At 44.7% G+C, this 14,150-nt stretch overlaps 1 protein-coding gene across 1 annotated transcript in view; it reads right to left on the bottom strand.

Moving 5' to 3' along the window:
• LOC146861102 (lanosterol synthase-like) overlaps positions 1-13,921 on the bottom strand; it is a 202,556-nt gene extending 188,635 nt beyond the window's left edge. The window contains exons 1-2 of the mRNA XM_085645161.1: positions 13,726-13,921; positions 4,229-4,394 (exon numbers count right to left, since the gene is read on the bottom strand). Coding sequence (XP_085501287.1) covers positions 4,229-4,394; positions 13,726-13,763 — 204 coding nt within the window. The 5' untranslated portion in view covers positions 13,764-13,921. The remainder of the gene's footprint in view (positions 1-4,228; positions 4,395-13,725) is intronic.
• Between the last annotated feature and the right edge of the window lie 229 nt (positions 13,922-14,150).

Below are 14,150 nucleotides of genomic sequence, written 5' to 3'. Positions count from 1 at the left end.
GCTATTGGTATTGCTCATGACATTGGCCTACTGCTCTCTCCTCTAAAATGGCAGTGCTTGGAGATATCTTCCCAAAGTGGCAGCTTTGATTAAGGGCAGAGGTGGTAACATAGTGTGGACCTTTCCTGCTATACTTCAAATTGAAACATGCAGTTCAATCTATATAACCATGTTTATGAATCTTTCACAAGAAAGTATTTCCCCCCCAAACAGGCTATGACAGCAGATACTAGGTGCACAGCGTCATTTCTAAAACAAACAAAAAACAACAACAAAGAAAGAAAGAAACAAGAGAAATAGCCAAGTCGAGAATATCCTTCTTACTCTGTCGCTATACCTTATTGGGAGGCGGACATAGACTGAACTAACAAATGAGAAAAAAACATTTCTTCTGTAATCGATCTAAATCGCTACACTTTAAAATTCGAACACTCAATGGTATACTATTGCCACTGAGACGGTTAGAAATAGGGCTCGTGCAGACCCATTCTGCATTGGGTTTCGCGATGTCCAGTAATATATAAAATTGCGGTTGTATTAGCTAACCAAAATTATACAACTACTTTGGCACTGGCCTCTCTCTCCCCTCACAGCTTTGTCGGGTTATGTGCTGAAGTCCATACTGGAAACCTGGTGCCCGAAAATATATTGAGTTGAAAATAGGAGTCCCCTCGTGTTGTATTAGGATGTGTTGCTCCCGCCCACAGTACAGAAGGATCTCTTCGGTAGGCAGGGCAAGACAGAATAAACACAGATAAAAGTCCCGTACAGATTTTTTGTTCTTCTGGGAGAAATTACTGCAGGGCCTAATTTGTGCCACTGGGTTCAAGTGGGGAGCACAAAACTAATCTAGGAGCAAAGGACCCCAAGGAAGTATGAGAATAGGATTCCTTTCTGTCTTGACCCCCCCTAGCCCCCTCACCGCCACCCCCAAGCCTGGACTCTCTGGAGGAGAGGTATGAGTTGGCTACATGAACCCGCTTGCTTCTTCTGAGGTAGCTTAGCTAGCGCCCCAAGGCAGACGTGCAGGAGCTACACCTGCGGCTCTTACCGAACCTGCTGTGGTCCTGCCGGGTGCCGTGCACCGTGCCGTTCGAGAAGATCTCCAGGTGGAAGCCGGTCCGGCAGTACAGTGCCTCCGCCGCAGGATGCCCTTCAGGTGGGCGACCCCCACTGCAGCCGGCCCTCGATCTGCCCCAGACGCTCGGCCAAGAAGCCGAGGGAGTCCGACAGGGCCACGTTTCCGAGGGAGGCGGCGAACCTGTGCAAATCCCAATCCAGGGCCACCATGAACCCCCCGATGTCAGCCATGGCAGGAAGGCACAAGCGCAAGGTGGGAGAAAGAAAGCGAGAGGTAAAATAAAAAGAGAGCGGCAAAGAAAGGAAACAGGAAAAGATGGACATACGGGGCAAAGCGAGGCTCCCTGCTAAACCAGGAAGTAGCGTACGGGACAATATGGCGGAGGTAAACAATCCCCAGTCCCAGAGAGCGGCGCCGGGGGAAAGTTTAGCAGCAGCGCGCACACAGCTCAGCTGAAAGTTTAGCTCGGCCCCTGCGAGCCAGATGAACATAAAACAAGAGCGGGGGCTGCGGAGAGTAGCGCGGCGGCGAGGCACTCACTGTTCTGGCCGTCGGAGAGAGGGAGCCGTTGGGGAAGTAGGGGTTGCCCAGGTCTGGGATCATGATGAAGGGGTAGCCCGGGTACGGCGGGCCCTTAAACAGGCCTCCATCTTGCCTCTTTGCAGCTGTAACATGGCAGGGAGGAAAGGGAGATAGTGACGTCTTTCTCCAAGGTCAAGCAGAAATGCCTCGGAGAAACGCGGCGTCATGTTCGGATTCGGGGGCGTGTTTTTCTCTCTCTCCTCTTCCCATTGGCTGGAATGTTTACATTCCAAAAGAGAAAAAAAAAAAAACACGCCCCCGAATCCGAAAAAGACGAGGCTTAAATGGACAGACGCCCCTCTCCTCCAATGGCTGGCCTCCGTTTAGGACGCCAGACAATGGAGAAGCGGGGCGGGTTCAAGCTCCGTACTAGAAAACGTTAAATCTCGCGAGTGGGACTGCGCAAGCGCAGCCTTCGCTAACCGAGACCTAAAAACGTACATGCAGGGACAGGCTTTCTTATTTACGACTCCTGCTGGGCCCATAACAAATGCCGAATTTCAGGGGTCATCTGGCCTCCTTTTGTTCGAGTCTCTTGGCTGGGAGCCGTCAGGAGTCTCATACCTGATGCAAATGAAGAGAGGGGAAACAAAGGTTAGCCCTTCACACATACTTAAGAAAGGCAGCTTTTCACTTTGTTTTCACTTTGTTCAGTCCTGGGTTAGGAGGTATGAATGCACTGTAAGAATGTCAAATGTGTTGGTCTTTCCCAGTATTTACACTCAGGAAATTGCATTTATATAGAGCTTACTACACCTGAGGAGGCGTTGAAATAATTTAAGTGCCACTGTTTTTTCTTGAATAGCCCTACTCATCCCAATGCAAGGTGTCAGAGTGCTTTACATCAACACGCGCATATTACATGTACAATACATTATATAAGTTTGTAAATGAATGTACAGGATGTGGTAGAGAAAACTGGGGGATTGCAAGGTGTTAGAAGTCACATATCATCTTCCATAGCTGACTGTGCTATTATCCTCGCAATGTGCTCAAACGTACACATGATAGACCTGCTAAACATATATGTGATGGGATTTAGATCTGATGTCACTTCTTGTGATGTCACTTCCTGTAAATTCCTGGCTTGTGATGCCCCTTTCTATGATGTCAATTCCTGCGATACGTGTTATGTTGTACGCCATGATGTCACTTTCATACGGCATAACTAGGTTAGTCCTCTAGACTTGCAGGAAGGCGTCCTCCACTAGAGCTGCAGTCGCTTCCTCCCTCCCCTTTCCACTCTCTCCTCGTGACGGCCTCACACTGGCATGTAGAGTCGCAGATTTCCAAGAAAGGGGCCTGCTGTACACGCAGCGCCATGGAGGGAGGCACATGGGAAGGGAGGAGGTTGGGAAGGGAGGAGGTTGTGAAGGGGGCAGGGAGGCAGGCAGCACACACCAGGGCAGGAAGGATTCGCGGGGCCCCCACATTGCTCTCATTTCTGCAATTCTTTCCTCCTCATGAAAGGCACAGACGGCGGGAAGCAAATCCGAGTGATTTTCAGTGGTGTATGTGCGCTCACCACCGCAATCACCAAAAACCACATTTTACAACCAGTTATGTTGAGGGATTTGTTCATTTTTATTGGCAGGCGAATATATCCACTGTTTCTACTTCTGTTCTTCCGAAATAGGCATTCTCTTTGCTTTTTAATTTTCTTCGTTATTATTGTTTCCTTGTCTCATATTTTCCTATTCTATTTTCTGTGGCTTTTTAATTTAGCCTTCTCTTTTAATGTCAAGGGTCATATCAGCCTCAGGGGCAATCTGGCAGTACCCTAAGAGACAAGCACACCACTGCCTTTCTCCGAGGTGAAAGCAGAAATGCCTCGGAGAAAGGCAGCGGCATTTTCGGATTCGGGGGCGTGTTTTCGGATTCGGTGGCGTTTAAACACGCCCATCGAAAAGTAACGAAAAACACGCCCCCGAATCCGAAAAGGACGGGGCCTGTTCGGAGAGACAAAGCCTCTTCTCCAATGGCTGGCCAGCATTTAAGAGGCCAGCCAATGGAGAAGAGGAGAGAAGAGGGGCGGGTTCTAGCCCCTCTTCTTCAAAACATTAAATCTCCGGACTTCCGGTTCTGCCTTCGGCAGACCGGATGGTCCCGAGACCTAAAAAGTAGCGTCTAAAAAAGGAATAGTGGAAGGACACAAGTAATACATCCATGCTCCAGGAGAGGGTTAAACACACAAAGAGGAAGGAAGCCTACAGGAGCTGACTAAAAAGAAGCAGCAAATGAAAGGGATAATGAAGCCAACCAATGGAAAGCACTCGTGGTCTCTACGCCCACTTAAAGAAAACAAAAAAGGTCTCGAACAGACAGTACATATGAGACATAAAAATAATTGTTCGGGGTGGGGGAGGGGTGTGCCAACCAGGACTAACATACTGACGCCACCAAAGCTATAGCCGATTCCACCTGTACCCACAGTCTTCTGCCTATTCCTCTACAATATGAATCCTTTGCTCTCTCCCTCAGTCTTTCAGGTCTCCCATTGTTTCCTCTCCCAGATTTCTCACACCTCCTCCTTTGTATGATTCTATAGCTGCTTCAGTCACGAACCGTGTCCAGTCCCAAGGAGTGTGCCTCCAGTCCAGTCTGCTCTCTTTCTGTGCCCCACTCTGACACATAACTCCACGTCTGGCGACCCTCCTCATTTCTCAGGCGCCAACGGGTCAGGTCTGAGGCAGGGTCTGTTTTGTAGGGCCCTCCTCTTCTACGTAAACACCTGTGTGACATCAGAGAGAAAAAGAGTCATTAGAGACACACTGCAGGAATAATGGGTCGACCACAGGTGGGGAGTCCTGCTCCTGTGCTCAGTAATGGAGTACTGCACACAATAAAGCACACAGAATTAGTTTGCATAGGCCACAACAACAGAATCACTTCAGAAGGGGAACCGCCTGCCTACAGGGTACCAGGTGAGCGCTGTTTATTAAGGCAGGAGGCGGGGCCTCTGTACAGCATTCAACAGAGTCCATGCAGGCACAGGAAACAATAAACTCTACAAGGTAATTTGAAAAAATAGGCCACGTTATCCAGGTTAGTTTCTTTCTTGGCAGAACCTTCACCATCATCAAGATCATATAGTACTTACATTAGGAGAAAATCATTGGCCATAAATCTTTAAAACCCATGACAAATGAGGTAAATTGCTGACATATTATGTGAACATTACAATAAATGTGATATTGTCTCGTTGCTTGTGATCAAGTGTGAGTTTGTGTTCAAATGCCAACGTTATAAAGTTAATTGATAGACTCAATTCAATAAGCTTTATTCGATTTCTACAAAGGAAATCACAAAAGCAAATGCAAACAAATAATCTTCACAGACAAACAATTCTGTATAAATAAACTATTAAATAAGCAATTAACATAAAAAGTTAAAAACACTTTCAGCAGCAACTGATTAAAAATCATCATGATGCGTGGCAACTGATTAAAAATCATCATGATGCGTGTTTGTAACCCTTTTTATGCACAATAAAATCTTTAAAAAAAAAAAAAAAAAAATCATCATGATGTACAATTTCAATTAAATCAATAACATTTCATAAAGAAATGGTTTTCCTGCATCGAATAACATTCTTTAAAAAATTGCCACACACTCCATAACATATTCGTTATCTAAAAGCTGAAGGGAAATAAATGCTGGCCGACATTGCCTAACACCAAACTGCTTTAAAATCGGCACTATCCACTTCTTTCTCTGTACTTCATGAAATTTACAAAGAAACAATTCATGAAATGCTGTTTTGCTGCGACAATTCAACACATGGACATTTACAAAGTGAGGTTGACCAATCGTAGGTACCAGAAAACTTGTTGATTGATGAAAAATACCAAGCCTAAAACGAGTTAAAACAAATCTATCCTGAGTAGCCTCCATGTTTTGCAAGTAGGGCTGTATCTCATATGTGGTCAGTGTCATTTGGTTGTTCTGTACAGTCAGCCTCAATATTTCAGTAGAAAATCTATTTGACTCCATAAGGGTCATGCATTCTCTTTTAAGATCTTTTCTAGGAATAGCTGCTATGGAACCCAGTTCATCATAATATTCTGTGTGACCAAAGGCGTTCATAAAATCTTTAATATATTTCAGCCAGGGTAAGTTAGACACCCGATGTAATTTAACACAATCTCTTATGTTGTCCCTAGTAAGGGTAGTTTTCTCTGAGGCCCAGATTTTATGCCACAGGAGGATTGGCTGGGTTTTAATTAGGTCCGCTATGTAAGGTAACGCTAGCTCTGAATGGCATACATAAGTGGAACAGCTTCCTGGCAGAACTAAAAGAAATCTTACAAAGACGTTTTCGACCAGTTGTAAAGGCTGGGAGTCACAATAACCCCACACACCTGCACCATATATTGCGGTAACTACACATTTTACCTTATAGATGTTTAATAGCTCTACATGCGATCTTTTGCCCAACTTTCTTGAAACGTTGGCAGGCTGCCATGGCTTTCATGAACAATTGCCTTCTTGATTTAACTGCTTTGGGCCACATACCCTTCTGATCAAAAAGGCTACCTAAATAAGGAAATGTTTTAGTAACTTCTATTTTCTTGCCGTCAATAAAGATATCTCCACATTTTGAACTCCCTGTTCCGTATTTCATAATGAAGGTTTTTGATATATTAACTTGCAAACCCAGGTTCTGCATATATGTACTGAAACTTGTCAAAACACGTTGTAGCCCCAACTGTGTGCACGCCATCAGCACTGCATCATCAGCAGGTTTTCCAATATGTGGTAGGTCACAACACTGATCTGACAGTGTCAGCCTCGGGCTGTTGATGTAAAGTGTAAATAAAAAGGGTGCCAAAACGCAACCCTGTCTTACCTCCTTCTCCACGCTGAACGATGCAGTGCACTCACCCATGGCACTATAGCGGACCCTTGCTATCAAGCCAGATTACAGTTGCTTCAAAAGATGCAGCAGGGGGGTCTTCCACACCTAATCTGGCCATAATAACCCATAGTTTGTATTGTTCTAAGCAGTCAAAAGCTGCCATCAGGTCTACAAACGCAAGGAATAATCTACCCTTCTTGGCCAGGATATACTTCCCTATTAGTACATTTAGATTTAATCCTTGTTCAACTGTACCGAGACCTGGTCGACAGCCAAATTGCAGTTCGGATAAAATGTCATTGGATTCAGCCCAGTCCTGAAGTTTGCTTAATACTATACGGCCCACCACCTTGATCAACGAGTAAAGTAAAGATATTGGCTGGTAGCAGGTGGGGTACTGGCAATCGCCTTTCTTAAAGCTCGCCACCAATAACGATTCTGACCAGGTGGCAATGGGGCCTGAGGTGCAACAGGCTGAAATTACTTATGTCAAAAGTGGGTCCCATAGCAAAAGATTAGCTTTAAACAGGTCTACTGGTAAATCATCGGGACCGGGCACCTTCCCTCCCTTGCTAGCTTAAATTGCTCGATTAACCTCATCTAGAGTGAAATGTAGGTCTATAGGCATTTTAGTAGGATCGATTATGCTCCTATCTATTAATATATCATCTATTCCTGTATTTCCTCCTGTGAGTTTATACATATTTGAATAATGATTCACCCACTCCTCCTCACTAATGGCGATCTCTATAGTGGGAATATCATGTGTACTTAAAAAGGGGGCATTTAGTGTCCTCCAAAACGTTGGATTATCTCTTGCTAATGTTGCTTCATGCAAAACCCTCCATGGGTCTTCTTTCATTTCCTTCTTACGCTCCTTTAAAGCTTGTTTATACTCCAGTCTACACTCTTAATCTTCTTGATTGACTTTTAATGGCTTGTTTCAATTTCTTATGTGCTTTCGTACACCTGGCGTTAAACCAGCAATGGTTTTGCTTATGCTCTTTTTTTATGCTCAGCCGTTAAGGCTTCCTTAGTCCCTCTAGTAATCTGTTGGAAGGATTATAAAATTTTGTCGTCATCAGAAGTCTCATCTAGACTTGCCAAAAAGGTTTTATAATATTTACCCACCAGCTTCTTGGTAAATTCAGCGGGGTCCACTTTGGCCCACCTTAGGGAATAGTTGTTGGTTTTATCAAGAACTACATCCTGTACCATTTGCGAGCATTTTCCCTTACCTTTTATTATCTTACTAGAGAGTTGAAAACTAACACTCTGTGACAAGTGGTAGCTCAAAGAATTGCTCTGTGTTTCAAAGCCTTTGATTCTGTTTGAATGTCTATTTGCTGTTATCATAAAATAAATGATCGAGTTCGCTCCTCTCCCATTAAACGTATAATCAAAAGGTATCGGGGGGGATACATAAATCATTGGCAAATCCTAGATCAAACATAAACAATATCTCATTAATAGACTCATGTTGAGTACTGGGTTCAAATAGAGTCTAAACCGTATTTAGGATATTTTCATACAGAACCTGATAAACACAAAAGGTGTGAAATAAGTGTTTTTACAGTTCTGACAGACAATGTGGCAAAAAAAACTCCAACTACATGCTGAAGTACAAATATGATTCAACTCATAACAACAAATATACTACAAAAGAACCAGCCTAGAAGTATTTATAAGAACTAAAAACTGTTTCAGTATTGAAGAAAGGCAAAAAAGAGACTCGTTCGATAATGTGCAACGTGCTTTGTGTCTATAACTCAAAACCAGAACGTTTGCTTACTCAATATTCGGTTCTGTGGACTAGATCCAAATCGTAGCCATTTTCACTCATCACTATTTGCTTTGGCAAAGCTACAGCTCTCGAAGTTTAATGAATTCTCAACCAAAGGTTTTCTAGAGTGAACTGCTACGCTGTAGCTCCTGGCACTCTATGGAGTGCTCTCCGAGCTAGACAAGGCATGCAATCTCAACCCAATAACAGTAGTTCTCTCAAACCATGTGAAACAGGAAGGGACAAAACACTGTTACGAGGAAAGAGGAGGTGCAAAAAGAAATGGAATTTTAAACAAGAGAATAATTGATAGCAGGTGAGATGATCACAATGGTCGCTACATGAATAACCTGCCCTCTTAGAACTGGGAAAATAAAAAGAATGAATAATTCCCTACTATCATTTCCCCTCATGGCGTCCCTACTGCCCCTGTTCATAAAGCTATTGCATCTCCTCCTGCTGTGTTGCCCCTCCGTCTAGTACTTCTCACCTTATTCTAGTGGTTATGACCTCTCTTACGGTTACTACTCACTATGCACCTCGAGACCCTGCAAACACACAGAACTCACCCACATCTTCATATTCACCACAAAATGAGGCCTTCTTCTCTTCTCATCCCGCATATCCCAACAACATCTCCCTTCACATGTCTACTTCCTCTGCAATCTACTACTACCAATGGGAAAGGATCACTCTCTAATTCCTACCTTTAAAGCTAAACGCAAAAATAGGCTAACCTCTTTTCCATCACCAATTATCTCCACATCTTGCTGCATCCCATAACAAGATTACCGCACCTTAGCGTTCATCAAGCATGACAAAGAAACACTTTGCATATAGGATCAAACAAAGATGGCAATCTTCCAACCACACACACCTTACCCCGCGTAATATGCTACCCATTTAGGCGAACACTACAGCGCCCCACATTGGGGTAGAAAGTGCTATATTATTATTTTTTTTTTTAATGGTTTAGTAGTTTTCCATTTAATCTGCAGCTAGTGTTTCAGCTTTCACTTAAAGCTACTCCTCGCTTTGCTTTTTTTTACCCAATTTATTGCATTTTTATAACAACATCATTCAATATTACACATGGACAATGTACATTGACTTTATGTGTATATCTATCACTGGAACGGGGTGAGAGTGTCATTGTACAAAAACAACTAAAGTTGTGGTTCTTATCATCAACTTATGCAACCAGTCAAACTTTTAAGAACTTGCGCCAACACTACGACCATGCAGGACAATTAGAGGTGCTGGCTAAAATCCTTTCAGAAGCCCATCGAGTCCCAGGGTATTATTGGTTGCTGTTCCCCGAATGCCTGCTTTACCCACCGGCAAAGTAAGAGGAGAATTTAGCTAGTCTCTGTCCATCGGAGACAGCTCTGTGAGGTTCACAGAGTCAAGGAAAAAGAGCACTGCGTTGTGACGGTCCACATATCGAGGGTCATAGAGAGATTGATAATGACCGGCGAATGCTCACCTGGTCCCTGGCCAGATTTCCTTGTGGAGTCCCACCCATGGTGATAGGCAAAGTCGGGTTAGCACTACTCAATAACCAGGCTAATAAGCGCCTGATTTGTCTCCATCTGTGTGCATCTTATCGTGGTATGCACACACAAAAAAAAAAAAAAAAAAAAAAAAAAAAAAGAAAAATCGAGAAGTCACAGTTGCTCAATAAGCATGTTCGCCCAGAGCGTCCAGTACTCACAAGCATCTGCTTTTAATTTACTCAGGGAGGACTCGATGCATAATAGATCTTCATGTAAAACAGACCTGGCCCACACGACTGCACGGATGTTATGTCCTCAAAGAACTACCTTCATTGCCTCCCAATCTATTTGTCTGGAAGAAGATGTGTCCCAGTCTTCGGACAGGTATTGGGAGATGGTCTCATCCATGGTATATCAGAAGATCTGATCCTCTAACAGAGCAGGCTGCAGTCTCCATGTGGGGACCGGCGACCACCCCCCACGCCAATTGCAAGTGTAAGGGATTATGGTTGGAAAAAGTCTTCCCCAAGTACCCTGTTGCTAGCATCCTGGTGGCCGGGTCACATAAGATCAGATCAGGGTGGACATGCTGGTTGTGTGGATGGGAGTAGTAGGAGTAGTCCTAATAGCTGGATGGAGCATTTTCCAATCCAACAAAGACCAGTGTTGTAGCCACAGAGAGCTGTGCAGCAGAGGCAACCACTGGGAAAGCTGGAAGAGCTGGGTCTGAGAAATCGGGACATAGGTCCAAGACGGAGTTGAAATCTCCACCAAGAATCCACCGATTGGGAGCCCACTTCGTAAGTGTTCTGGAGAGACGAGAGAAGAATTATGATGGTGCAACATTTTGGGCATATATGCTTCCTAAAAGGAGCTCCCTACCATTCAATTGCCTCTCCACCAATGCATAGCGCCCCTAGGGTCAATCTCTGAACTCAGGGATGAAAGGGAACTTCCAGACAGACCCAAATCAATGAACACCTAGCAAAGTCAGAATATGTTGTGCAAAAACATTGCCCACCCCAACGGTTTTGTAAGCGGACGTCCTCCTCACCTACCACAAGTCTCCTGTAAGAGGGTGATTTCAGCCCCTCGTCGTCTCAGATATTGTTGGACAGCATGCCTTTTCCTGGAGGTACCCATTCTGCAAACATTCTCTTAGCTATCTAAGTGGTACCTGAATAAAGACAGCCCCCCAAACACTAGCAAAAGAGCCCTGCACTATGACTGTGATCTGCTCTACATTAGCAGTAACCCACAGGGAGTAGTATGAGTGTATGATGCGAGGCATAGCAAACAATAACAGTAGAACCCATAACTCCCCACCCAGGGCAACCCAAAAATGATGATCACCTAAACATTAAAAAAACTGTCCTATATGAGGGGTTCGCCTGAGTGCATGATTATGCACATATGAATAGTTTGGAAGCCAGGGGAAGGAGTGTGGCCAGTGCATCTCTGGACCTTACCTTAATAGGGCTGCCATACGTGCCGGTACAAAGTTCGTTGGGACCCCAATTACTTTTATGTGATCTTGATTTAAAGTACAAGAGGTCTTTAGAGGTGAGTTGCTACATCACCTCCAGGTGCGTACACAGAATTTCTTTTTCGCTGTTTGTGGCGTTATGACTGGAAGAACCGATGAGTTCACACTGCTCGTGGAGTGAGCCGAGTTCATATCAGAGTCTTCATTTTCAAACAGATGCGCAGTTGTTGACCCCCGGTCCGCCCACAAGGCAACCGCCGCGAACAAGGCCTGAGCCTCCGGAGTATGGGTCCCCTTTAGGCCGGTGGCGCCCGGGCCACGGGACCTCCTGTTGCAGCGTCTCAAGGATCCTGATGATGGTCGGTGTTGCACTGGTGATGAGGGGGCGGAGACCTCATAGCAACGCTGCCCCAAACAGTTCGAGGCATCCCCTGGCTCAGTGAAGTAGCTCTTATTCTAGAGCATCACTTTAACCCTGGCAGGGAAGAGCAGCGTATAGCGCAGGCCCACCTGTAGCAACTTACGTTTCACCCCCAAGTAGGAGGCTCGACGGCATTGCATGACAGTGTGTCATCCGGAAAGATAACTACTTGTGTATTTTCATATTTGAGTGATGAGATCATCCTGGCTGCCTGCAGCAGATTCTCTTTCTCTCTGTAGTTCAGGACCGAGGCTAAAATTGGTTGGGGAGGAGCCCACGCCAGCGGCGGCCACGCCGGGACGGGGTGGGCACGCTCAAACAGAAAATGGGAGGATAATTGGTTCGGAGACACCACCTGTGACAGCCAGATCTCAAAGAACTTAACCTTCTGCCAGTGTGGGAAAGCCCACTATGCTAAGGTTATTTTGACACGAGCACTCCTCAGAATACTCCACCTAGGCCTCCAGCTCCTCGACTTTGGTAGTGAGAAAGCGGACCTTGCTCTCTAATTTCTTCTTGGACAGGCAGATTTCCATTATCTCGTGTTCAGTATGAGCAACCTGTTTCTTCAATTTGCGCTAATCCTCACGTAAGAGCCCATCTCAAGCACCACTACGTCCACTCTGGTAAGCAAGTCTTGTCTTAAATCTTCTACTGCGGTGAGTATTTGACCGAGCTTGAGATCTGTCTGCATCTCCGTCCGCGATCCGGTTGGTGGGAGATCCCCACCAGGTACCTTCATTATTTCACAAGGCTGAGTACTCTGTTGCTGCGGACCCGCTCCACCTCTACGCCCCATGGCTAGTAAACAATATATTAACATTACAATATAATTAGAGGGGTGTGAGCCAACAAATTAACAGGGAGAGCTGAGCCATGGTCTTGCTCAAAGAGCCTGTATATGAGCCGTGCACTAAAAATATTTGGCATGAAAATAATGCAAAAAACATCGAGCTAAAATACAGTAAGGTATCTTCAAAATTCGAAAAAGCATATTTCTTTAACACACAAAAGTGTTTTAAATTGTTATATCAGATTGTATCTCTGCATCAAAAAGTATTTATAAAAGGAATAGTTTGTAAACAGTAATTAAGAACATTCCTGCCCTGTCGTGATGAGAATGCTATCGTTGAGGTAAGAGGCAAGTCAGTGGTCACGTACACTACATGTGGACTACATTCTTACTATACAAAAAGCGGCATTATAATTAATTCAAACAAACCCGAGACAGGGTTTTGTATAGCACACATCCTGAACTCACATATTTGAAGGTGCTATGACACGTGATAAGAAACAAAAAGGAGGCTGGGTAACAAATTATCTGCCTCGGATCACACAATTTAGTCAAGAATGAAAACAGGGATTATTCACAGATTTTCCAGTTTCACGCTGTGCAACTCAGCCACCAGACGGTTAGCTCTTTTTGACATAAAAAGTTAATGCATTGTCCTTAATTTTTGGAAGTGGAGATTAGCATCTGGGTAACGGTCACAACTCATCTTATGTTTTTGTCATTTTTATGTAATGCAACCCCTGCCTACAGAATGACATACTAGCTCTTCTCAACAGACATCGAACATGTTATACTAAAAAAAATATATATATATATATAGAAGATTTGTTGGGATTTATAGGATACAGAGCCGAGACTGGGATTCCAACCTGCTTTCCCATGTTACATGGTCATCTTTTGTAGCCACTAAGTCACATGTTGTCCCCTGAAAGCTCGGCTTGTTTTGGGCTCGAGGTTCCAAGAGGACCTCGAGCTGCTACAGAGCCTAGCATCCGGCTCGAGCTTTCAGAGACTCGCCCACCCACCTCTGAATAACGTTGTAAAGACAGCAGCAAAATCCATGTGCATATAGGATAGTGGGGAGCCCGTGTATTAAAGGGCATGACATTCTATGTAAGGATCACAGCACGAGTACAACAGGGAAAACCATCTAACGAAAACCCATTCCGCCCTCATCCAGTACTCACGTCCCCGCACTCATGTCGCTCCTTCTGTTTGCATGTACCTGCTGGTATCGAATCGATGCTCTTGCTCTATACACATCCAAGAGGACTCTCCGCCTCTACCTGAGTGGACTATGGAGCTGTAGTCTGTGCCTGTCGCCACCAATGCTCCGAGTCACAGGGAAACCACATGGAAGACTTCATTTCCCATAGTTCAAAGCGGTCTTCCGAACCTCGCTTCACTATGGAAAGACTTGAGTCGAGTCACACGGAAACCAATCGATGCGCTGGAGGGCGGGGTTAAATACTACGCACGCATGCTGCTGGGTTGAAGTTTGTGAAAATAAGGGATGGGACCAGGCGAGAAATAAAACAAGCATTGGCATAGCCAATAGGTCTCGCCTTTGGGACCTTATAAGTGTTTAGCCATGCAACGGTTGATGTTGTTGCACCAAGGATATTGTGCTGCGTAACTAAATACTTATAA

Source organism: Triturus cristatus, chromosome 3_1 (assembly GCF_964204655.1).
Source record: "Triturus cristatus chromosome 3_1, aTriCri1.1, whole genome shotgun sequence".
NCBI classification, from domain to species: Eukaryota; Metazoa; Chordata; class Amphibia; order Caudata; family Salamandridae; genus Triturus; species Triturus cristatus.
This window is presented reverse-complemented; position numbering and strand designations above follow the sequence as displayed.